Raw genomic sequence first — 26,934 nt, forward strand, 5'->3', positions numbered from 1 at the left:
GGCGGACCTTATCGATCTTGTTTTTTTCACAGGATGGTAACAATCAATTCACGATTTTGAGACAAGCGAAACCGATGCATCGCTACTCACTCGTAAACATTATTTCAGCGACAAATTGCTACAACATTTCTTCAGTGGAACGGAAATATATCGGTCAAATAACCCTCATTCACTCATGCGAGCTTCAAAATTACTTATAGCGCTGGTTGTTTCTGATCTTCACCCTTTTTCGACGACCTCCCTCCGCAGTAAAAGTCGCTCGATGGGCGCTCAGTCAACATCAGCACATCAACGACTCGCGGGCCAAAAAACATATTCGGAGAACGCTTGAGCTATTTCCCCTCTCCGATAACCCGGCCAAACACACCGTGGCTGTTAAACAACCTTACGCGCTTTTGCACTCCTGCCTTTGTCATAAGAGCTCGGGTAGTTTGATGGGTACTAAAATAAAATTGAGTTTTTACTGCCACTAATGGCTGCCGGGAATGCCGCGGAGGGAGTTACTGTTTGAATGTGCGGATAACCAATTGGTCCTGCGTGGGTACCCATCGAACTGAGAATCGAGCGTTGAACCGCTTCGATTCTTGAATCGATATCGAACAGTAGCGAGGCGTGAATGATCGATTTATCGATATTTCCTCATTTCAAGCTATGCATGGTAAAGAATCGGTTATTGAGGTATTCGTTGCGAACACCCTGATTATCGATCTTTTTCCATGGGTTTAAATGGTAGATCAATCGATACATCGCAACACACGCCACGCCACTGATATTGAGTGACCTTGATCGGTATATAGCATTGGTGAGATAGGAAGTTATCGATCACACTCATTCGATATGCGATACGTATCGATATCGATCGACTTCTCGCCCGACACGACACGAGCTCTATTTTTCTGGGACATAGAGCAAACGAAACGACTGGTTTGGGGATTCGCCAGGGCTCGTTGTGACGGAATCTTGCCATTGGGTAAAAACTGCGTCGAGTTATCCGATAGGAATCAATGAAAATTGTCTGAATTTTTGCAGATGGGACAACATTGCTGCTCTACCCGCCCAGCTATGTCAAATTATGCATCAAACTGGTGTACGTTGTACGTGCATAAAGATGATTTGTAGTTTGGGTATGAAATTTTGGGAGACTTGCAATGACCGGACAGCCATCCCAGAGACTAATATATTTTATGGATCCCGCACACACAATCTATAAGTTATATAATCGGAAGGAATAAGTTGATTTTATCGACGCTACTTTTTTCATATCTGATGATGATTGCTGACCAATTTAAAGCATGACGGTGATTTCACGATAACGGAAATAGTAGTGTCGCCAGTGTGGCTTTTACCGTTTTTAAAGATATGGGTGGTTTCACGATAACTGGAATAGTTTTGTCGCCGTAACAGACAACACATTTTTCGGTCATATTTTTGGTAGTATGTAATCACTCGATTTTTTCTGCATTAATCTTCAAAGGGTTACGTATTAAAACGTTTTCTAATGATTTATCGCTCTGCTTCTCAATTAATATTATTTAAATTCCGAAAATGTGCTGTCTGTTACGCGGTGAAAAGTCAGCGTAGCCGATAGCACATGTTCGGCCATTTATATGTTAAAATTGAAAAGTAGAGCGATAAATCTTTGAAAAGCGTTGTGGGGATTAACGCAAAAAAGTTCGAGTGATTACCATTACTCCTAAAAATATGACCGAAAAATGTGTTGTCTGTTATGGCGACAAAACTATTCCAGTTATCGTGAAACCACCCTTACGCGTAATCGGCATCCGCGACCGAACAGAAGGTGACCGTGTTCAGTTTTGAAAACCCCGGTCATGTCCAAATTTTGGATGGAAAAAACACGTTTCAAGTCGGTTTTTCTTTCGTAGAAAAGCCGTACCTACTTCACATCTAATCCGGATCAGTGCACATGACTGAGACTCAACTAAGTATGCCGCGTTCAGTAAAAGGACTTATCAAAATGTGTGCAGCTGATAAAACGTGAATTTTCTAAAAAACTTGTGAATATTTTCTTTAAAATTTCCTGGGACTCTCCTTGCACTAAAATAATCGTACCTGAGAATTTCAAGGAAAAATGTTCATCGTATTTATAAGTTGATCCGGTTAAATTTCCTCGAATACAAATACTTGTCCATCGGAAATGAGGGCACAAAAGTCGTCACCTTCCGGCAAAAATATCACCAGCGCCATGCGACGTTTAAGAATTTCCGCCGCATTCTTTTTACAGAGAAATTGTTTACTGAAGCTGTGCGAGAATTTCACTGAATTTCCTTTGGGCTGCGGATGAAATTCAATAAAATTTTGAAACAGATTCAACCAAAGATTCCTTTGTAAAAAAATAAAATGGCGAGGGAAATTTTTAAACGTCGCATGGCGCTTCTGATACTTTGGCCGGAAGGTGGTGAAATATGACAACATTAAAATTTTTAGATGACCTTTAGCACGTGCAGCACTATGTCACAAAAATTTAGAAATTATAGTCCTTGACTTTATCTTGTTTTCTCTGTCCTGTTGCATGAAAATGCAACGACTCGATTTAGGCAGAATGTTTCTGCCTAAATCGAATTTATTTTTTCTCTAATGCAATTCAAAAATTATGCTAAACGATATTGAATACGAAGGCTAGGACTTAGTGAGTTTCTGGACGACCGATCTCTTCAGGTGCCGTAGTATCTTGATTTATTTGGCGAGGAACGCTCCGTACTCTTAAAGGATGCCTGTCATTCTTAATATGTCGGAGCGCCTTCAATTTCTTATGATACTGTGCAGCACCTCTGTTGTGAAATAGTTGCTTGGGGTACCGGGGCACGCTGCGGCGCGCGGTATGGCGGCCGGCCGGCCGGCCAGCACGAGACGCGCATTGGCGCCTACAAACCTACAGGGATACTTCAAGCATTGCGCAATGCGTGAAGTATCCCCTAAGGTTTGTAGGCGCCAGTGCGCGTTGCGTGCTGGCAGCACGTCGTGTCACTCCGCTCTATGTTAGGCCTTATTATTTAAATTCGCGGAGTCGGCGTTTTTCAACTCATGATTTTTAAATGTTTGCTTACTTTGCATGGATTATTTTCATTTATATTGATGAAGAAAGAAAATATGTATGAAAGGAAAATAAAATGTGTGTTTCGTAAATATTGGGCAAATTTCGGAAGAGGGAAAATTGAAAGTTGTTCCGTGAGTGGAGTTACATATGTATAATCCTTTTTGACCTTTTTTTCTAGAGGAAAGAGGGTATTTTCTCCCCCCCCCCCCCTTCTCCCCTAATGAGCACATTTGGAAGCTAATAAGTAGTCCTCATGGTTAAGAAAGCCTGAAAGTGTTACCATCAATACCTAAATTATTTCATGTCGTTGAAAGAATGAGACACATTTTGATACCTATGAGGTTTTGAGGAAGCAAACATCAAGTATCTACTACGGAAAACTTATGTGCAGCTACAGGTCGTCTCCTGAGAGCAATTAAATCAGCAAATTAAGAAATAACCTCAAAGGTACAAACTAAGAGTAAACCATAAGTTACAAGTGACCATGCACTGAGGATGTAGGCGAATTTACCTATGAAATTGGTAATTTTTGTTGCATTAAAGTGCTTTAAATGGAAAAATATTTTCCAAAATACTGCCATGCTAAGCAAGAACGCTGTTAATCCATCAAGATTTTCCCTCATTTTTTTTGGAACAGAACACTTTATGATATAAAAACCGTTTTGCCCACACACCTTAAATTTTCAAGTTAAGTTCTTGATAGTATTTGCGAAAGAATTCTGTAAAAACTTTGTCCCAGGGTACACAAGTTTTTTTTGCTATGATACACTGTTTCCAAAATATGTAAAATGGCGTTTACGGCGTTTTTGCGTTGCTCGGCAGAATAAAAGTTGTCATATCCTGCGATTGTCGTCCAGTGTTTGAGTAGGTAATACAAGTAAAAACTTTTGAAATGTATATTTACATCAAAGTTCAATCGACAATACACGGTACTTATGAAAAAAAGAGAAAAAAATTAGTAAGTTCCTATTTTGTAAATAAAACTAAAAATAAGAAGATACATCTAAAAAACAAACATCAACAAAAAATGATGGCTTACCTACTAAGGTTGTCTGACTCAGTGCAACTTATAGATAAACTACGGATTCAGAGTCATAGGAGGTGTTAACACTAACTAAATAGCATTAACTCTAGATAATGCTGAGATAAGAACAATTAAAACAAATTTACTACGTTTTTAGAAGTTTAACCATTTTTGGAAAACAAAAGAATAATTTTTAGGGTAGGTATACGCTGCGCATCAAAATTAGAGCAAAAAGGTGGAGAGTTTCTGCCCTTGGTAGCAGTACCATTTATCATGGTTTCTATTAATTAAGTTGTGAGTCATGGTTAAAATTACAGTAGCAAACATATACATGCAGATCCTTTGAATAATCCACATTATTTGTTATTTCTATAAAGCAATATTAAATTTATAAATAATAAAGAAGATTAAGATTGAGATTTAAATAGTAAAATTAATTTGGATTTAATTATTTTAACTGCCTTACTTATAAATAATGTCTTATAAGAGTGTAAGATGACTGTACAATCCAGTAATCTTGATCAGATTCTCAAGGTCCCGCAAATTACTTAAAACGAAAATTATGGCAAAAAGAATTTTTCATTCAGTACTAAGTCTTGTAATACAGTACACAATGCTACTTTGACAGTTTTGAGTGGAGCAGAGGTGAAGATTCCTTCAGTGACTGATACAGCGTTCTCGATTAATCTAAATTTCTGCAAGATGGAAGCTAAATAATCTAAATATGTTTGCTGAGAATATTGAGCTTTACTGTGCACCCAACTCCATACGTCACACAGTTCACGCGGGAATGGAGCTGTGCCCAGATGTTAGAGGAGCAACGATAAAGCAGACCAATAAGGAACCCAAAGGCCCCTTAAGCAACATTAACTTTCTCAGTAGCTCTCTTTATTGATAGTACAGCCTTGGGGAACGTACTTAAAATGGACAACACCTTCATAATCAAAGGAGACAGTCAATATTGTTTCCACAATGCTGCGACTCTTCTGGGCTTCTTTGGGCGAGGTGTCCCAGGTGCGATCCAAACTGACGATTACACTTTTGTCTCCGGGTCGTACCCATAGACCCAAGACTCGTTCCCTGCGATGATCTTCTTCACAAACTCTTCCCATACAAAGCTTCTCAACTTCATCTTTTTAAGGAAAAACGAAATCCGATGATCAAAGCAGAAGAGCTCGCACTAATCAGCAACTTAACTGATTGAACGTGTGATAATCCGGCTGAGTACCTGCACTCAGGAGAGTCTGTGCAAAGATAATTCCAAGCTACAACCTCTTAACAACCGTTGACGGCGAGATAATCAACAAGGTCGGATACTTTCCTGACAGACCTCGTGTCTGAGGCAAAATCAACAGAGACTTTCACTGTCTTTAATTTCGAGTGTTCCAAATTATGTCAAAATATTTTGAAGACCCTGCATTCGTTGCTACACATGATGTTAGAGATACATTTTAACGCTTACGTAATACAGCTAAAATCCTTTGAAAAACAATTTCAACCAAAGACATATTTGGATTAGATTTTGCAATAAGGAACCACTATCTCCGGCTTTTTCATAAAAGCACATATCTGCGAAAGGGAAACTAATGGCACGTATGTTGTTCCTAAAGTGGGCCAGAAATAGTGGTTCCTTATTGCAAAATGTAATCCATTTCACATTTTATCACATTTATTTTTTTCACATTGAGAAAAATCCCTTCTTTGATAATCCTCAATTCTTTTCTGCGATTTTATGAAGATTAATAATTTCCCTGCTCATGCAAAATATCTGGCAATGAATTTTTCCTAATTACACATATAACAGAAAAGTAAGTAGATACTATTATTATACTGTAACAAGCTCCTCTCTTAATAGGCACATTAAGACTAAAAACTTCCATTGGTAATTTGCACACTTTAAAAATAATGAACAGCATTTGGGGAATCAGAGTAGTTGGAAAACGAGTCTTTTAACTTAACCATCTTCACAAAATCAAATCAATCATTTTCATCCAAAAAAACGTATAATCCATAATGGTACATTGTTGCTGTTTGTGGACTGATAATTGAAATTTATAGACAAAGCTATAGACAAGGAAGTTTACAGAAAAATGGAGCGATCCAGTTCGTTGAAATGGGTGGTTGTTATGGACTAAGAGGTAAAATGATGGACCAACTAAAGGATCCCTCATGTTGCCGTAAGTCTACTACTTACCTCATTGGTCCAATTGCAACCACCCGCTCCCACCAATATAATTGCTCCATTTTCTAACGGTCTTTTTTTCTATCTCATTGTCTATTAATTTCAATAATTAGCCTGCCGGTAAGTGCAGGCATAGGCTCTGGCTGAATTTTTCTTGCTCAGGTCCTGAAATAATAGTGAAACTGCTGCAAGTCTCTCAGTAGGAAGTCAGTGTCAGTTTCCGATTAATCTACTTGAGCTGAATACTCTAGCCCTCAGTCTTATACTGAGCTCAATAGAACTCACTGAATAACTCTAAAACTAAGTTATCGTACTTCTAAATTTTATTTCCATTGAAATTGGTGTGAAGTATTCTACACTCCTATTTTTGGTTTCTTTTCTCCTTTCAGTCTTGCACTGAACTTGATATTGTTCATTTTATAACTCTAAAACTAATTTTTGGTATTACACTTCTTACTTTGATTTCTCTTCAAATTAGTGTGAATCCAGCACACTAGCGGAACTACAGGGGACAGGGGGAGGCTTGTCCCACCCAAAAAAAACCTACATGGCCTCTCCTGAGAAATGTGAGGGATATTTCTAGATAAAAGAGAGACATATCTTTCATTCAAGATAGTGGTCCAACCAGTTTTTCAGCGAGGACAGCTTAAAACTGCTCCTGAGACGACTCAATTTTTCCAAGTTTTCATTCGCAGCTCCACGCACCCTCCCGCGGAGCTGGGATTCCCATAGATCTCCTAGCGTGGGCTTTCTTTCAGTGCCTCCTTTCAGACCCTCCTTGATGAGATACCCTTCTAGTCCCTCTCTAGAAAATGTTTCTAGTTTCACCCACGATCCAGCACTATTTTCCCATCTTACTTCTTGTTTCTTCTCTTTCCCTCAGTCTTGCCATGAAACTCGATTGGGTTCATTTTGTAATTCAAATTATAATTTTTGGTATTTCTGGCTTTGGATTACTCTCAGACTCATGTGTTCTACATATTTCTTAATTCTAAGTTTATATCACTCGATCATTGTATACTTATTCTTACAGAAGTATTGGACCTTAGATAGTTATACCTTGTTTGAAAAACATACAATAATTAAATACATACAACCTCCATCAAAATAAAATGCATCGAGGATAGTTAGGCACCAAGCATTTTCAAAAATGCATGATTTCATGGGAGGTTTTCGTTGCAAATTCTTTCATTTGTTCAAACTGCTCGTAGCATTTTGATGCGCCTCGATAAAAAGAGGAATAGATGCCCAAATGTCGTTTGCAACAAAATCTGGTAGTTCAAAAGCAGCAAAATGCCCGCCATCATTGAATTTTGAAATTTTGACGAGCTTTTTGTACTTCCTCTGCAAACCGAATGGAGGAGAATACACCAACTCGTGAGGAAACTGTGCACAGACGGTAGGAACTTTCACCGGCGCACTAAAAATATAAATGATAAGATAAGGAATTGTTGCATTGACCGATGACCTTCAAATGCAGTGATTAAAGTTTCAAGTTAATATACTTTCACAAGCCACAGTCAAACTTCTATTAAAATGTGCTGTGGCATGATATAGAATATGTGCTCCACTCTTAATTATTATAAAGAAGATCGGCATCATGTCCCAGTCCTGTGTGAATGTCACAGCCGTCATTTGTCAGGGCCATACATATTCATTTTTACACCACTATTTGTCCGTACTGTACCAATGTCTAAATCATTATTTGGCAAAGTCATGCCAGTGTTACAATCGATGTTTGTTGATACCATCAATATACATCAAATATAGGAATTTTATTAAGCTTTCGCTTCAAAAGAACATGGCAGCAATTGGATGGTTATTACGAAAGCATAATCACATGCTGATGTGACGTCCCCCTAGTTTCTATCAAATTTCTGGCATGAACAACATCGTTCCAAAGGGATATGATGATCAATTATTTACAGCTTTTAGACTTTTATGGAAGATAAAGCAACCAGGTTCTTTTAAGTTAAGGGATCCTACTTCACTTGAGGGTTGAAATCATGTATTTTTAGTGATGTCAAACCTTTCACTGTAAAGGACTCAGTCACTTGTTGTTCATAGAAGGTAATCAAATGTATAATGCTAGTTTCAATTGAGGGTAATTAATAAAAACTATGCCAACTGCTTGTTTTCAGTGTCAAGAAAATTCTTTCAATTCTGTTGTAGATATTAGCTTTCAACTTGGAAAGATCGCACCAGTAATATGCAGCCCACATTTTCTCGCAACTTAAGTCTTGTCCCAATTGTTCAAAATTGGAACTGTTAATGAAACACTTTTGATGACCCTTACCCGGACATTCTTCGAAACTTTCAAAAAAGTCTCTTTTTCTTGATACAATCTCCCTCTGATTGAAAATGGATTGTTTTTTCAAACCTTTTCATGGTCTCACTACATATTTGACTCTTTCATAACGATGATGGAGGGGAACCAATAGTTTTATGTAATTGAAACGTAAAGGACAAAGTATTTCCCTCCAGAGCTGATTAAGGATTTGCGTGAATACGATTTAACAAACGGTAACAGGTTAACACCCATATTTTTTATGAGCGAGTGCCTTGGAAAAAGTTAATGCTTCTCCTGTAAAGCAAAGGTGAGACAAGAAAAATTGAATTTACTTACGCGTCAAACTTGAGTTTTTTGTAATTGGTTGAGAAGTATTCACTGTAAAGCCTCATAGATGTCAGAATTGAATCTGTTGTCCAGTAAATCATAACATTGTCGAGCAGAGCATCGAGAGTAAATTTCTTTGTAAGGCCTCCGTCTGGTAAGTTTCTGTAGGCTTCGTTTGTCCATGAAGAGAATTTCTCAAGAATGTAAGCAGCTAAACCAATGGGGGAATCCAGCAAGGCTGTCCCTGAAAGTTTGAAAGGAAAACTAATTTTTTAGCATCTGCACAAATAAATATTTCATCACCAAGAAATATAAAGACTATTCGGAGGTGAATTGTCGGAGTATACTTGTCCATATGCACGTGACAGATGTGTTTACTAAACTCTCTTTGGCTAACCCAATCAACCAAAACAATTATTGTAACTCATCCATCCCTAGAGATTGTCTAGTATAGAAGGAAAACGTTCAACTTTCATTTCTAAAAACGCAAATAATTAAGAGATTCAAATAGAGATGAACAAAATGGACAAATAAGTATTGAATGGTTCTCTTTCTAGACGGTCTCAAAAAGTTAGAAACGATGCACCTCATGACAATTCGCAGAATCCAAACCTTTGAAAAACAAAAGTATTGGCTGGTTGTGTTTTTACAAACTCACACCTAACACAGAAAATATAGTTACAGCACCTCAAAATTATACTTCTGAGGTATCTTTTACCTCACTCTTGAGGTATCTGAGCTAAATTGACCTTTTTTTCCTGAATGGAATAAAGATTGCCTCTGCTTTGCTGTGCTGATGTCTGATCTGAGTATATTAATTTAAACCTTTTAAACAACAAGATTATCTATTCAGGAGTTGGAGTAAAAGTGAAAATTAAATACATCAAGCAAAAAAAGGTTGAATTAACATGTATCATTGCAACACGGCAATCTTTCATCTGTTGATCACATGATTTTCTCTCTCATCAGACAGCAAATCTAAGAAACATACGTACCAACTGTGTCTGGTTTAGTTGCTTGAATATGCATGTAGCCAGTTTCCATGTATAACCAATGAAGAAACTTGGAGACTGGGTACAGTCTAGGTTCATCTTCTTTTTCCACAACTAACTCTGGATAATAACTACCAAGCATTATACCGGCTAGCGTCACAGCATCTGATGAAGCACACATTGTTGAATGGAAACCTAAAACACTAAGAAAATAATAGGCTCAGTTGTTGACCGTTAATTAACATACCTAAAAATCTTGTACCATCTTACATTATTAATCCCTACAATAATTACTCAGATATTAAATTTAAAAAGAATGCCAGCTTGAAATTTTATTAAATTACACTAAAAATATGGGAGAACTGGTAGATTTGCTAATTTTTTATGAAAACGAATTTTACTTATCATTTTAACTATAAAATATTTTGTCCTTTAGCAAGCCCTTCATAGCAATGCACTTGTCCAATTGATCAAACCCATGCAAACCAAACGCAGTGTAATGAGCTAAAACATGTTTTACATGCTCTGAAGGCAAAAGAAGGAAGCTTTAGAGATAATTAATATCAAAGAATAGAGAGGTTTATTTATAGGTAACAAGCCAATCTTGGACACATGGATGCTTATCTTTTGAAACTAAGACTTAAATACCAGCAACAAGGAAGTATTAAAAAAATGCACTTGTAGAAAATTATTGAATTAAAATTCTTTTTCACCGATTACTTCTAAAAGTATTAAAAAAACAATGACAGACTTGGCAAACCCCCACTCAGTATATTTTTGTTTAAAATTGACACTAATCCAATGCAAAATGTTTAAAACTGGATGAAATCCTGCATAATCTTTCTTATTCAATATAATTTAATCACTTTCACTGGTCAAATGTAAAGCTTCAGAGTCAATTATGTAACTTTAAAATCTAACTTTTAAATACTTTTTAAAAGCTAGTTTCCACTGGAGTTTTGGAGCATACGTTTGCTTCAGTAGCAGGCCAAAAATTAATTCCTATTTCCTCAAAATCGATTGCTACAGCAGAAGGACCGGGATGCAAATTTAACAAGTCTCTAATCTTGTTAACTTATTGATTTCCTTTCATATCTTTCTTAGATTGTTGAAATGAAATTCATTTGAGCAAATTGTTGTGGCAATTAAACATCTAAAAGTGGCAGACCCTCAGATTTTGAAGATGGAAAGTGAACCTAACCATTTTATTATCAAGGTGATAGTCATCCTGTTTCAGCAACTTCCTCGTTCCCAAGCACAGTGAGAAAATTAAGAGATGTAAGATCCCTGAATATTAAACAATAGGACTTTCAGTAAAGTAAAATTTGCTTACTTTTGAGGGTAGGCGATAGACATATCTCGGCCAATCAACGATCCCCAATCTCCACCATGAATGTAAAATGTCTCATGTCCCAATTTTTGCATTAGTTTTTTAAAAATTACACCCATTTGGGCAGTTGCCATTCCTTGAATTGCAGATGCTTCAGAAAAACCATAACCAGGAAGAGACGGAGCAACAACTTCAAATACAAAGTCAACACTTTTCCTTGGTGTCACTAACTTCGGAATAAGGTCATAGAACTCTCTTACGGATCCTGGCCATCCATGAATCACCAGAATTGGAATAACTTTCAATGAAGCCGTCGAGCTCAGACTGGGTTTGGCGTGGATGAAATGGACGTTCAAGCCTACAACAGCACAAATCGGAACAAAATTTTAGAGTAAAATGGGGGGGGGGGGAGGAAAGAATTTTTTACTTCAGATATTTTTAGAATCCCAAAATAGAAGCTTTGAATTTTCCCCATTTTTGCCTGAAAATTTTCTCCATAGTTTTCAAGAGATGTCCTTACAAATAATGCTGTACCATTCTTCTCCGGGTAGAATCAGATTGGAAAATTGGTCAAGTTAGAATTGAGAGTTTCGTATTTCGCTCCTCTGGATTGAGCCTACCATTTTAAGAATTCAGCATACAGAGGAAGATGAGACACATGACATCAAAATTATGAGATTCTACAATTCTTCTCGTACTTGGCACAGTAATAGAACTAGATCTGTTCCAGGTTCTTTTTTGATGTAATGCTGAATTACGTGGACACTTGCTCTCAGAAATTTTTAAATATGAAAGGTGTAGCTACCTAAGTTCTCTTAAAATGATATTCTGCTCACAAAAGATAAGTGAATATAAAGTTGGGCTACTTCACAACCAGTTTACTCGGCATGTCAGATTTAGGTGTGCACAGTCCACAAAATATGTCAAATTTCATGACAATCCTGGAGATCTCTTACCTGAAACTGTAGTTTTAAAATGCGGAAGACTGTTCAAGAACTTCAGACGTGCATTCCAATCATAATTATTTAACCAATGCGACCTTATCAGCTTCAAATAATCAAGATTGAATCCATACTGAAAGTTGACTTCTTTGAGAGGTGCATGGGGAAATTTTGTGTTTTTCAGCCGACTCCTCAGGTATTCCAAATCCTACAGACAAAAAAGGTATTATACAAAGGGCGTTGAATAAATATTTGCACCCATCTTACCATTTCTACAAAAATCATCCAGTATTCAATAATTATTGAGATTTTGGAAGCTAAAGATACATCTGACAAGTTTATGTAAACTGCAACTCGATCTTACTTCATCATTCTTTAATTTTTTACCAGAATCAGTTGGTCATACTCAGTGACAAACTTTTTGAGCTGCTGTCATTGTCAGAAAGGTGGTTACATGAAGGGTTGTTGAATTACTTGCGTTTGGTTTAATGCTGCCTGCTTTTGAGGAGGGGAAAAAAAAACTTTAAAACCCAGAAGGGCACTAACACATTAAAAAAACTCTTAATTGATTGGATGATATCAGTCAATAAATCTGCAAACATGTTTCAAAATCTAACTGCATTTTTGACCTGTAACATTAAGTTGACTTGTCACTGTTAGTTGGGTTCCAATTTTATGACCCAAGGTTATAAAAAAATTAATGTCTCCAAATGGGAGTGTCAAAGAAAATCCTTGTCAGTAAGCTATGAGTACTGTTGGTTTCAAAATACTGGTACTTTCTGACAAGGCCACTCTTGTCCAAAGCAGCTGGCACTAACAGAATGGCATTAGTTCTAAGTCAAAGCATTTTTGCCTAGTATGTTCATCTGCTAGGTAGCTCTGCCAGACTAATGTGCATCCCAACATCCCAACAGTTCATTGCATCAACTTCAAAAATTACCATAACTATTAGGAAGGATCGTCTCGTCATTACTAGTTTTTAACAGAACTGCTTTGATACCTAGCTCACCGAAAACTGACAGGACTCTTACCTAAGAAAATGAATGTTATTTACAGTTTTTTTTTTTTTTTTATAATTGCACGGCTTATCTGCTCAATTTGAAATTCAAAAACACTCTTTTTCAGTCAAGTAATATAGTAAAATTAATCCAATGTTTGCTGTTTGAGCACTCCAGCTAGTCTCCTTGGCCAATTTAGTTTTAGTGAAACTTTTAATTGTACTTACAGAGGCCGAGGTGGTGATAGTAAAAGGATGAATTTTATCATCTATAATAGATTCTGGTCTGCGAGCACCCCACCATGCATTTTCTGAGAGCGTAGCAGCAACTACATCAGCCGGATATAATACACTTTTTATTCCAATGAAGAGAAAATAACCAACAATTGCCAAAAGGACACCAAGAATCGCTTTGAAGAACATCCTAAAACAGTAAGCAAACAAATGAATGTTTACTGATCTCAAACAACTATACAGGCAGAATACTTCATGACAATAAACGTTTTTTTAAACAATTTTAGCATTACATTACAAATATTATGATTAGGGGCAGCTCATTAAATACGCAATGCAAATTTTTAGATTTTTGCTTTCCCTCATATCACTTTTATGACAGAGGCTCCTATCCTTTAACACACATAAATACAAATTGCATCATGCTCAACCTCAACGCCCCACCCCTACCCCCTCAAGCTTTATATATTTTATGAATGGCCCATCAATAATATGTGAAAAATTTTTTAAAGACAAAGTAGTGCATTGAGCAGTCAGCTAATTAAAGCGGCTCATAAACATAGGTAAATAGAAATCCTGGTAGGGCCAAAAATTTAATAGAACAGTGAAATTTTTAAAAAAAGGTATTTTAATTGCAGTTTTGGAAGATTTTGAGAATTTCAATCTTTAAATTCCATTTTTTTAGAAGAGTGTAGAAGTACTCGAGAAATTTTTAGAAAAACATTTACGGAAAATATTTTTGAAAAGTCGGATAAAAATCACAAAATTCCTTGTAATTGACGAAGTCCAATCAGGAAAATCAATCATTCCTGGAGAAAGTCAAAAGAGAGGAGAAATCTGATGCATTGCAATCCGTCTTTTGCAGCTTTACCATAAGTGTATATTGACGGCGTAAGTCCGCAATCACATATCTAGTTTGCGGTGTCTGAAAATCTCCGCCTCTATGTTAGTTTTTTAAAGGAGAACAAATTGACGTCATTCCTTGAAGTTTTTGCAGAATTTTTTCACGAAGAGAAGAAAAACCACAGCAGTTTTAAAGAACTGCCATGGAGTAGTTCTCCGTTTAAAAAATAAAGAATGACAGGAAGTCTGCAACGTAGCAATCCGAAATATGCAATTGCCGACTTACAATATCGATATATTATTCCTTCATTTCCTCCCCTACTATCGTTCTAAAAGGAGAAAGGGCAAGGTGCTTTTTAAAAAGAGTAAACATAGTTGCCAAAACATTTTATAAACAGAAACTTGCTGAAAAATAACTCACGAAGACACATTATGTTACAGGCAAAGCACAGCCTAAATACTTAATCAAAGTGTTCATGTAAAAATGGGAAAATCGAAAATGAGGAGGTGTATACTTATTGAGCTTGTGTTGTGTCCAAGTGGAAAATGCTTGCCTCACACATTTTCATCGGGTATCACAGATTAAGGATTTGTAGGACCAATCTTGGAATTTTTTGCACTTTACTGAGATACCTGACACCTACTTTTTTCTTGCCTATATAGAAACAAATACACCTGCAATGTAACACTGAGTGCTGTCAAGAGAAGCTCATATGTGGAGACTGCGTGAGAACTTTAAATAAAATGAGCACTAACATCAATCGGAAAAAAATGAGAAACTATATCCATGGGTATCTGATGATAATTGATGAGGAATTCCACGAAATTCACCTGGGATTTGAAAAAAAAAGTTGTTGACCCTCACAGTGAAACTAGTTGAGGGCAAGTTTACTTAATGAGAGAAAGGACTTGAAGTACCTACTTACCTACCTGGTTAATTAATTTTAGAAACTAATGATCGTATAATTAGCTGATCTCTCATGTAGATTACAACTTGAACAAAAAATCAGTTCAGAGTTCACGTCTCTTGTCGAATACCAACAGAGAGCAATCCTGAATACATTTTTAAACAATACTTGAGCTGCCGAGAAGAAATGTGGTCGAGGAAGGTAAGTAAGTACCTACCTATTGATAAGAGCTGATATTGAAAATCTCAGCCAATTTTCCAGCAGTTTCAGGGGCAACAGCAAACTTAATCCGATGGATACACAGAGCTTAGACGTAGACGATCAGGATCTGAATTTTTTTTATGACTGGAACAGGGAACTCGCAACCGTGAAAAAGGAACCTATCATGCAATGACTCTCACAATCAGTCATGTGGTCATGCCGCATGCTTCTGATAATGGAACTAATTGTAATGTAAATAAACGACGTACTCTATGATAAACGAAAACAAGATAGTCAAAGTGCACTAGAAAATATTTTTTTACACCTGTTTTCAATGACAATAATGTGTGTTTCATTGGTTTCATGCATGTTTTGGCAATTAAGCAGCCGCCAACCATCTTGTAAATGCCAACACCATGATAAGATCACTGCATGTCACTATGGCGAAAAATTAATTAAAATCGTGTAAAAATTTACTATCGTTACATTCCTTTCACTTATACCGTAATTTGGTCAATTTTAATTCAGTTAGAATAGCTTTTTCGGCAAGAAATGTAGATATTAGCATAATCAGAGCAAAAGTATCTAAGCCTCCTTAAGCAAGTTTTGAATTTAGTGTAAATTTTCGCTGAGCGCTTGACAACATTGAGTTGCAGGTACCCAATTGGTTGGTACCCAATTAGTGATAACAAAACAATGAAGCGTGTGTTTTCGGTCTTTGTAATAGTAAGTCATTTTTCTTGTCATCAAGGCATTGCACCTCTTTTATCTTAAGTGATTATCTTCTTACCATGTCCCCCACGTGGCTATCCCGGAGTAGATCTTTAATTTCTACCCTTTTCTCAATTCATAATTCATGCTAAGCGCTTCTCATTGAAATTCGACATCGACAGGTTAGAACTGCCCATAGCAACTATGATGATGAGTAAATTTTGGTTTAAAGTTTTTAAAACTTCTCGATTAACTAATTTTGACCGGAGCTTAAATAAACATGGAATAAACTTTATTTTTAATAATGATAACAATACCAGCAGTGTAAGTGCCTTCAACCATTCTTTTGTTCGCCTGTACCATGAAGTGGACGCACACGATATACCAAATGTGTCCGTCTCCAAGATGAAACGCTTCTTAGAGCTGAATGGTCTTGGAGTTAAGGATGGCTATGCTTGTCTCATCACCTCTTGCAAATTCTGCACCAGTGCTACAGAAGACTCAGCATTATTTGTCAACAAAGTTACTGGTTTGTGTGATACATTTTGTCTGTTCAAATTAGTATAGTGATTACTTGCATGTATTGAACCTTCATTGAACGAGGCAAGTCATGGCTGTTTTTACACCAGTTTTTTCAAGCAAATGTACCTTATACAATTTTATGGTAGCGTCACTTTCATCGGCTGGTTACCTTGTAATTATAGAGGAACTATAACTGCTGCACAATAACAATAATTATTGAAAACATCTAAAGGCTGTGATACTTTTCAATTTTTGATCGTCTGCAGGGTAAGGAATTTCAGTCTTTCAAACCTTAAATTAAGTCATTGACACCAAGCATGAAAAAGTGGCCCCCTAATGTCACTACACAAGAAAAGATTATACCTACTTGCTAGGCTATGACTGTTGAACTTGGGTGATTTTGTAAATGCAATCTTTATTAAAAGTTATGGAAGCTTTTAATTGTATTTTGTAAGTTTTAATTAAAATGATAATGAAAATGAGGCTAAGAAACAAGGAAAGTACACTTAAATTAAGAACACAATCGCTATAAATTTTAAAAACTTGATCTTTCTTCACTTAATTATTAAGTATCAAGTATACTTAATTATTAAGTAAGGAAAAATAGAGTTATTAAAATTTTTAGTGATTTTATTCTTAATTTAAATTTTAATTGTTGACTATTTACAGTCAATTGTTTTGCGTCTTAGTGCAATACAGCAACGTTGCCCTCGGTCAATCCTTGGTTTCTATGGTATGGCACCAGTGCAGCTACCTACAAACTGGACTGTAACTGCTATTATAGTTTATGCAAGTCCTACAATACTGGACTTGGACAAAGAACCAAGTAACAAAGTGAATAAAGAAAGAAGGGAACTGGAAGTTTGGATTTTCAGTAAAACAGAAATGTGTAGAAAAGAAACATCTCAAACTCACTCAGGATGTATGTGCGACCGTCAAAATTTGCACAAGCTGGTTGCAACAACACTCAATGATCACATATCCGAGAAGCAGCAAGGAAATGACAATCAAAAAAATCATTTTGGACATGGACTTTAGATAATAGTTCCTGGTTACAAACTTGATCTAATGCATATAAAAATTAATTCTCACCTGTGTTTGCAGGATTCTATCAATGTTCTAACTGTGGGATTTCTGGTCAGTGGAGTACATTGCAGAATCAAATCAACAAGAAAGGAGAAGGAGAGCTGCCAAAACCAAAGCATGTCATCAAAGTGGACCCTGCTGATTCAAAGTGGCGTGAACTCAGTGAAAAATTACAAAATTTGTCATCACTTCCTCCTGATGAAAGGAGCAAAATCATTGAGAAATTTGACCTAAAGGTGTGTATCTCTTATAAAAATCCTATGAAGGAGCTCTCTCATACCACTGAGATATGTGATTTAGGTGGGCACATACGTTAACCATTGAATTAAGGATTGCAAGAAACACAATGGCGCCACTGGTTTTGAACTCTCAAACTCAAAAAAAGCTCTTAAAGTTAAGGCTTTATTAGAGAATATCATCTACACCATGAGAGGAGTCCTCGTCTAAGGCTACAGCCATTGCAACTCTGACAATGTATTTGCTTCCTATCGGTGCATGGAGACTTGGGCTGGATGTATAGGCGAACTTCCCTCCTACTGTAGATATTCTCCTAACAATCGCTTCCACTATGATAGCTTTTTTAAAGTTTGGGAGTTCGTCTCAGTGAAAACCAGTGGTATCATCAAGTTTTTTGCAAACCTCTAGGTAGGATGAAGTAAATTAATCTCCAATTCCTATGGCATGCAAGAGTTTCATCCTAATCGGCAAATCCCAACTGAAGGAAAATTTCTTATACCTATTTAAGGCTTATAATGGAATAGCCCTCTATAGCTGAAAAAATGGTTTTGAGAAAGTAGTTTATTGAAGTTTGGTGACGGTTTACACCTGATAATTGACCCTTTGTGCAATTTTTGAAAACATCTCCGTTTTTACTTCAAAATTGTTGATTTAAAAAATTGTGTTACAGGTGGTTTTTCTCCCCAATAATGCTCTAGGTACATGATAAAATGACCAAAAAATTGATCAATCAACCTAATTGATTATTTTGATTTTGAACCAATTTATTTTGTATCCGTCATTCAAATTCGTAGCAGAATTTTAAGTTGTCATTGCATTGCTAATTTGAACACTCGTCATCTTAGAAAATCCAGAATGAATCAAAAGTTTTTGTCTACCTGACGAGTGCCCTTCTCTTTCTTTTTTATTTACTTTACATACAGTGTAACTTAATATTTTAGAAGGGAGAATCGATCCGTTTATATTATGGATTGTTTTATGTGTACTTCAATGACTGTGCTAAGTGAGAAAGTCTATATTAAGGTTAATGATCTTGGTCTCTTAATTTTAGACCTCTAAGAATATTTTCAGATTCCAAGTTTTAGAAATTGTTCCTCTCATAACCTCCACGAAGTAGAGCAATGTTTTCACTTTTTTTTGTCTTTTTGTAGACTTAACCATTTGAGGGAAGCAATTATTTGACTTTTTTTTATTTTTTTTTTACAGGGTCTATCAAAAAATGTGATCACTCAACTAGGTATTCTTGTGGACTCGGAAAAAACTACTTTGTATTTTCCTCTGAAAAATGCACAAAACTGCGTTGTTGGCTTTAAAGAATTAAACTTACAAGACTCAGAAATTACCGTGCCTTCCAACAATTGCTCTGGTGTTCTACGATTATCGCATCCTGATGATGAAAAACGGACTGACAACCCAAAACAAGCGATTATCGTGCATTCTCTAAAAGATCTTGTGGCTTTGTCAGCATACAGCCTACCGTACGATAAAATATGCCTTCCTCATGGTAATAATTTTTGATCAGGTCAAAGGATTTCTTTCCCTTTCCCATCTAATATTATTGTAAAAGAAGCGGAGCCAAGGTAGCTATACCCTGACGTTAAAATAAAAAGAAAACTTGAGAAACAAAAAAGTAGCCAATATCATGTCTTTTTCAAGAGGTGATCTATTCTCATGTACCCATCCCACAAAAATTTCTAGCTCTGCCTGTAAATCTGCCTAGCAAACTTTGTTTTCCTCACCATATTTATCTCTGTTTTCCAAAGAAGTACATTCTTATCTACATTACGTCAAGTGCATGCCAGCCTATTCTGAATATCGACGGTGAAACTACCAAACCACGTATCTCGTTTGCGGTGTTTAAAAATCTACGCTCACATTTTATTTTTTTGAAGTAGACCAAATCAATATCATTCCTTGAAATTTTCACGGAATTTTCTCCGCAAAAAGAGGAAAAATCACAGAAATTTTCAAGACTGGATGTTAAGCAGTTTTTCATTTAAAAAATAAAGTATGACAGGAAGTCTGCGACGTCGCAAACCGAGATACGTGGTTTGGTAGTTTCACCGTCGATATGATGTGTCTAATCTGAAACAAAATTTTTATCCTACAAAGAAATGTTTTACTGTAAAAATTGTTCCTTTCCTCCAGTCAAGTTCTTTTCCATATCTGACCAGAAGAGATTTGCAACATCGTAATCTGAGAAATGCATTTTTCCACTTCAGTCATCAATAAACGTATGTACTTTAATCCTTTCAAAAATTATAAAGAAGTAATTTTAATCCCTAGGACTGCTGAGCTTGCCTCAAGAACTGTTACCCTTGCTGGAACAGTATAAGAAAATTGTGCTATGGTTTGGAAATGACACAGCCAGTTGGGACTCCGCAAAGAATTTCGCAAAGAAACTTGATGAGAGAAGATGTTACTTCGTCAGGTATTGCTACTTTATTTTTCTATATTAGATCAAAATATGGTGCATACTTTTAATTTTAATTTAGTGGATGCTAATTAGTAAAAAATGGTCTTAGTGAATAGACGCAGCCCTTCTTCCTCAATTATTAAAACTGCTTAGGACCTTTTTCTCAGATTTTTTCTCATCATTCAGTCAGATGTGCAAAAAGTTTCAGAATGCTGACTGTCTGCTGCAGCCGGGCGTTTGTTTCCTGGTCATATTTCCAAACTGTCCAATATTATGGCAAAACGCCCAATATCTCAGTGCAGTATGCCATTTGCCAATTTTTTTTAAAGTATCAAGCAAGTATAGCTTCTTGACTGAAGATTTGCCTCTTGTTTTCCACAATCCTAGGATTGCAAGATCAGACCTTTTCTGCATTCTTACTCTTAGTTTCAAAGATCCTATGTTGCTGTGCTCTAAGCATTCATAAGCTATGCATACGTATGTTAGAGTTTTACAACAGGATAGTTTTCCCAGGCAGTTTTCTAAAGGTCTTTTTAGATGGTTGGGATATCAAAAGTGCTGTATGCATACTTTAAGGAAGTCACCAAAGTTTGCAAGAACAGTTGTACTTCTTATGTCCAATTAGAGTAAAGAATTCTGAAAATAAGCGTTCCAAATCGTCTATAATTTTGGAAGAAGTCTCTTAACAGTCTCTTTTTAAATGAGCTATCTACAATGAGTTTGCGGAAGTTAGTTTTTTATAAACTCATGGCTAAAGATCAAGCTCAATGCAAAGTTACTGAAGTCTTTGTCATCAAGCTAAAGATATGTCACTGATTGAATAAGTAGATTGAAGGAATCAGTTCCAACATCTATGCAAGAAATTGTTGTCAAGGTGTTGAATTTCTTATTTTTCCTAATCCACATTTAACGAAAGCTGATCAACTTTGCAGGCCCATTGAAAGTCAACCTGCCCCTCATATTGCTCACAAGAATGAGCTTAATTTTTCAGAAATAGTCAAGTCTTCTCAGCCAATTTGCCCCGACTCTGTAACAACATTTTCATCACTGCGAGAAGAGTTATTGGCAGAACTGCAAAACAAAAATAATGTGAGTCTTTTCTTCGCTTTATTTCTAAAAACATACTCTCAACACAGGTATTTCTGTTGCGTGATTGAGGAATTACATACCTAAAAGTGAAGTGCTATTAAAGTAAATCTTGATCTTAAAAAACCCCGGTTTTAAGCTTAGAAAAGCTAAAAATGGCTTTCCTCAATGAAATATAGAAGCTTGAAGTTGTGCAAAGAGCATCTCTCATTGGGCCAAAGCTGAAGACACCCAAGCTTAGGGTGATGACCCATGATGCCAACTGCCGTGAATCCAATGCAACATGGCCACTGTACGATTCACATCATGGAGGAACGATTTTACATAGACGATGCTTGCAAAAATGTTCGGCTCAACAGGAATGACATTGCAAGCATCGTTAGGATACTAAGTCACTCGTCACCATTGTAACTGGAAAGTAAATCAATGCAGGTTGTAGAATACTTGACAGTCAATGCTTCTTGTGATGTCATGAAATCTGCTAGCCCGACATTATTCAATTTGAATTAGAGTAGGTTTTTTTACAACTTTGAAAATCGTTTCTTGAGTAAAATTTTATTTAATGAAAGACAGGAAAATACAGGTATTCTCATTTTTTACGAAATTTCTGAAAATTAGATTAAAGAAAAATTTCATATGTACAAGTTATTTTGTACGGCTTTCATTTCATAGTTGATTTTGGTCTTAAAGTTTTTTTTTTCTCTATCGAATAGACTCAAGGTGTAAAATGGAAACGATTTCCGGGATTGAATAACATACTGAAAGGTCACCGGCGAGGGGAACTTTCAATCTTAACTGGTCCAACAGGTTGCGGAAAAACAACACTTATGAGTGAATTATCACTGGATTTAGCCATGCAAGGAGTATGTAATTTGTTTTACTATTTTCCTATATCATCACGATTTGATTTCTTTTTTCATGACTGTGTACAATGCAGGATGGCAAGATCGCAAGACCTCTAAAATCTTGTGATTTTTATTGTCTAGGAGTCAAGTTTTTTTTTTCTCCTAATAGGGGGACCGTAAGTTATCAAAATTGAGAGTTGTGTTCCTTTCATTTTTTCTCCATTTGGACTGAGTCTCTTAAAAAGGCACCAAGTTTTATCGTAGCAAAAAAATGAGCTGCATGCATTTACTGTAGAATTCAACCGATCGTAAATTTGCTCTCATGAAAAATTTGAGGTAGATAAAAAGAATTTGAACCTAGAAATAGTCATTGAACTGTGTTCTGAACTTTTAGTCTTACGGAGGAATAAAACTTTAAATCCCTTTTTCTCTGTTCATACTTGATGCAACTCGGTACGTTGCTATTGAACTTGGTCCATTTTTCCTTTATCATGAATGTCATAAAGAAATTTCATGGAGAGAAAAACTTTAATGTTGCTTTTTGTGCAGACCACAGTTGAGGACATTCACTTTTTTAGTAAAAAAAATTAAATGTTTTGTTGCTTATTGGTTTTTGAGAAAAAAAAGAAGAAAGAAAGGAAAAAAAAAAGTCAAATGCATCAATTGTTGTAGAGGAAACTGTGGAGCGTATTATTTTATGTATTCTTTCAGTGAGGGAAGTGAATAGATCCATAATCCTTAGGGATGAATGTGAAAAGATTGGGAATAGGTTTGCACAAAAATAGTATTCCAACTGAAACCTCTTTCACTTTGGCTATCCAGTTCTTCGTCATACTTTATTCTTCTTGTCAAATAGAATATGCCTTTGCAGTATGAATGCAAGGCAGCTGATTAAATATAGCCAGCTAATCTGTCTTGCATAGGATACTTCTAATTTTCTAGGTCAAGAATCACCCAATACAACCCATAAAAAATACTGATCTATTAAATGGTATTACTTTCTCATCGAAAATGTGTGGGGAAAAAAACATCATTTTTCATTTGGCAGTGAATGTTTGACTAATTTTACTTCAGTCAGTTCTCACTGCTATTTTTACGTACTTTCCTTTTTTTCCAGGTTACCACCCTTTGGGGAAGTTTTGAAATAAAGAATCATAGGCTTGCCCGCACAATGTTACAGCAGTATTGTATGTTACCATTAGAACAAAACCTGAAAGATTTCGAATTTTGGGCAGATCAGTTCGAAAAATTGCCGTTGTATTTTCTCACTTTCCACGGTCAGCAAAATTTACAGGTTGTCATGGAGGTAAGTAACCATGCTCTTAGCATTAAAGAGATCCAAGTTTATACAGGGTGATCCAAAAGTCCAACACCGCAAACACCAGGCATCACCCCTTTAACCTTTGAACAAATCGAGATCAGGGATTGAAATTATTTGAGTGCTCCTAGGTTATAGGAAATGACTTTTGGATCCCCTCCCCCCAATTTTAAGGAGACCACCCTGAGAAGAAGCAAGAACCCTAAGAGTTTTAGCGGTAGTGCGGAACTTTTGGATCACTCTATTTAGCAACAAGATTCTATCCTGCCAATAAAGTATCAATTTTTTCTGTTTCTATTGTTGAGATATGAATCATGCAAATTACAATTTAACTCTTTAACCTGCAGTTAAATGCATGTACAATCAATGCTACTGATTTCTGAGACAACAAGCTTGACTATATACAAATTAGAACCAGAAAGAATTCTAACTAAACAATAAAAGAAAAAAATAATGTTAATTGACCTGAAGAATCACAATATTGTAACATAGAATTATAGTAACCATCATTACCTGACAAAATTTAGTCAGATTTCTTTTCAGCCATCAAGAACCAACGTGTCAAATGCCTGAAAAGAAATGATAGTGAAAATTTTAAACTAAGGCAGTCGGGAGGGTTATTTTTGCAATTTAACCATTGACATTGATTAATGCTGTTTACTTGGCAACATTTTGCATTTGAGTCTTTTTGAAAGAAATTCTCTGAATATTTATGAAGACCATTTATCTATTTTTACAGGCTGTTGAACATGTCACTTATGTTTACGATATTGCGCATGTCATCATTGATAATGTTCAGTTCATGTTGGGCTTGGGAGAAAAAGAGAATATGTACATAGATAGGTTTTATCGACAAGATTTGATCATAGCAGCCTTTCGATCCTTTGCAACCAAGAGAAACTGCCATGTTACGTTAGTCATCCACCCAAGGAAAGAAAGAGAAGGCGAACAGCTGTCAGCCAATTCAATATTTGGAAGTGCAAAAGCCTCTCAAGAAGCAGATAATGTTTTCATCATTCAACACAAGCAACACTCTCAAACGGCCGAGCTGAATAAGTATTTACAGGTACTTGGTTTCTATTCAATTTTTTTTTATTTTTTTTTTTACATTTTTGTAAGACTCTCATTAGGACTGCATTTTGCAATTTGGAACTATAAATTCTGGCTCCTCTGGAAAAACACTTCTGTGCATAGGAAAACTAATGGCACATACGTTGTTTTTAAATCGGGCTAGAATTTATAGTTCCAAATTGCAAAATGTAGTCCATTTTATAGTGAAACAAAAGGCAGTGAAATGTGTCAATGTTAGTGTCAAATATTTAGAGTAGAATTCTGGGAGTGCCATGAGTGAAAACTTTTCATTAATTTTCTTTGTTGATACCACAACTAGCCAAACTTAACTCTTTCGGTAATGAGGCTATTTTTTTAAAGTATAAAGACTTGAAATTTTACGAAATTAAAATCAGTGATGAATTTTTCCATGTCCTTTGCTTGTGTGCAGTGCCCATTAATTCAAAATTTCAGTCTATGTTTTCAATTCAAAAGTGAAGACCGAACTAGAATAACGAATTTTGCAAGATTTGTCATAATTTTGCTTCCATAGTAAAATCTGGATTATAGTGCCTGACTGATGCCAAGGCTGCACAGTTGGCTGCACAGTTGCATGAGAGAGGTCGGAAGTTTTGTAAGAACTGTAAAAATTCACATTTTTGTTTATACAAGACGTAAAAGTTTGAAGTGCTTCCATCGGATTTTTTTGTAGTACTTCATTCCAGAAGTATTCCTAAAAAATTTTAATGTAACAAAATAAACACAAGCATTTGCAGATTCGTCAAAAAACTTTGTGCCTGACCTCGCCAAATGGCTCATTAAACTGTGGGCTAAGGTGAATGTGGAAAAAGCTGGGAAACAAAAATTAGAATCTAGTATTACAATGTAGCACCTGAAATAGTTTAAAATATACATATCAACTCAAATAGGCTTAAAGTATGCATTCAAGGGTCTCTGCCTCTTAGATTTGCCTTGTTATTTCATCGCCAAATCACGTCTGTTTTTGCTCAATCAAAAAAATTTGTCTCTTAAACTTCAGCCTAATTTGGTAGTCCACTTGGACTTATGCGGTCACATTTTAGCAAAATCGGGCGAAATCACATATGTCTAATAATTCTGGTTTTATCTTATCCACATCGTTTGACTCCAATTTGCATAGATTTTCATCTTGAGTAGTTTTTGTCAAATGAAAAGCTGAAGTTTACTTTGCTTGCTCATGATTCTTGGAGTTTTCTGTTAGCTTTTCTCTATTGGTGTATTGTATACTATCATTCTCAAAAGTTTGAATTTTCTTTTTTTACAGGTTGCAAAAAATAGGTTTTGTGGGGATTTAGGAATAGTCCCATTGCAGTTCCATAAAGATTCTCGAAGTTTCTCTAAATCTAAAGAGAAAGCTGAGGGCGAAGAATTCTAAAATGAGAACCACCTTTAAGTTTGGACACCTCAGGAAAATTTAGCCATTCTAATCAAACTTGAAATTAGAATCAGATCCTTTTTCCCCTTATTTTTTTTTCTTTTTCAATCAGCCCATTCATAGTTGTGCCACTTTTTCGTAGCTTCAGTTTTTGTGTATTCTGAAGAACCCAACATTTGTGATATTTTGATAAGTTTAAGTTATGTAACAATGCATTTAAATTGCATTATGCTCCTGATATTATTTTTATATCAACTTTTTAAATGTGAGTGTGAAATAATACTTAATTTTCTATTCATTTTTCCTGTGTTTTATTCAAATCATTGCCTGACTTAAAAGATAAAAGCATGCATGGTTTTTTCTAAGTCTTTTTTTAATCCTTGTTCTCATAGAAAGGGTTTTTGCAAGACTTTCTTCTAGCATTTGATGAGCTATATTATTTAGCAAAATTAAGATATACATTCTATAAAATGCAAAGCTATTTTTCTTTTGTCAAACTTCTTAATCTCAGAATTTGATAGAAAATTTGTTGGGTAGCTCCAATCATCTGTCTCCCCTATGGGAATATTTTATGTCTAAAGATTTTAGTGCCAAAAAAATTATTAATTTTTACTCATCACTCTTTATTAATTCTAAAAAAATTTACTCTAACCCTGAATTGGATGCAAGCAAGTGCTTGAGGCCTGCTTTGGCTGATAAGGGGCCTCAAACTAGGCTAGGCAGGACAGGGTGACAATTTAAGCAGGTTCACCTGTCTGCGGATGGCACCAGTTGTCCATCACATGTAAACTCTCCGTTTGGTCAGTTCTACTGATTTAAAGATTAAATAAGGGGCTTAGAGGACAAGACACATAAGCGCAGTTCTTGAGAAATTTGAGATAGTAATGATTTAAATAGGTACCTAAAACTAGTTTGAATGCATATT

The 26,934-nt window shown here is 35.9% G+C and overlaps 2 protein-coding genes across 7 annotated transcripts; one reads left to right on the plus strand and one right to left on the minus strand.

Moving 5' to 3' along the window:
• Positions 1-1,415: 1,415 nt before the first annotated feature.
• mtDNA-helicase (mitochondrial DNA helicase) lies at positions 1,416-26,309 on the plus strand. Of its 6 annotated transcripts, none has more exons than XM_072298868.1 (10): positions 1,416-1,434; positions 16,403-16,564; positions 17,662-17,879; positions 19,087-19,384; positions 20,167-20,311; positions 21,229-21,385; positions 22,096-22,245; positions 23,345-23,533; positions 24,285-24,611; positions 25,899-26,309. In XM_072298868.1, coding segments are annotated over exons 1-10 (1,758 nt in total). In that variant the 5' UTR covers positions 1,416-1,433; the 3' UTR covers positions 26,010-26,309. The 6 variants fall into 6 exon arrangements, with proteins under 6 accessions (XP_072154969.1, XP_018904978.2, XP_018904976.2 ...); XM_019049433.2 differs by lacking the exon at positions 1,416-1,434 and adding an exon at positions 13,430-13,570; XM_019049431.2 differs by lacking the exon at positions 1,416-1,434 and adding an exon at positions 13,432-13,570 and having other exon boundaries at positions 16,218-16,564.
• On the minus strand, positions 3,939-15,573 carry LOC109035713 (juvenile hormone epoxide hydrolase). Its single transcript, XM_019049438.2, has 7 exons — positions 15,341-15,573; positions 13,367-13,562; positions 12,157-12,349; positions 11,204-11,558; positions 9,874-10,073; positions 8,888-9,122; positions 3,939-7,681 (listed from the first exon to the last, which is right to left on the minus strand). The coding sequence occupies exons 2-7, from the start codon at positions 13,559-13,561 to the stop codon at positions 7,450-7,452; spliced, it is 1,410 nt and encodes a 469-aa protein (XP_018904983.2). The 5' UTR covers position 13,562; positions 15,341-15,573; the 3' UTR covers positions 3,939-7,449.
• Positions 26,310-26,934: the final 625 nt, after the last annotated feature.

The sequence above is a fragment of the Bemisia tabaci genome, chromosome 3 (genome assembly GCF_918797505.1).
Source record: "Bemisia tabaci chromosome 3, PGI_BMITA_v3".
Lineage (NCBI taxonomy): Eukaryota > Metazoa > Arthropoda > Insecta > Hemiptera > Aleyrodidae > Bemisia > Bemisia tabaci.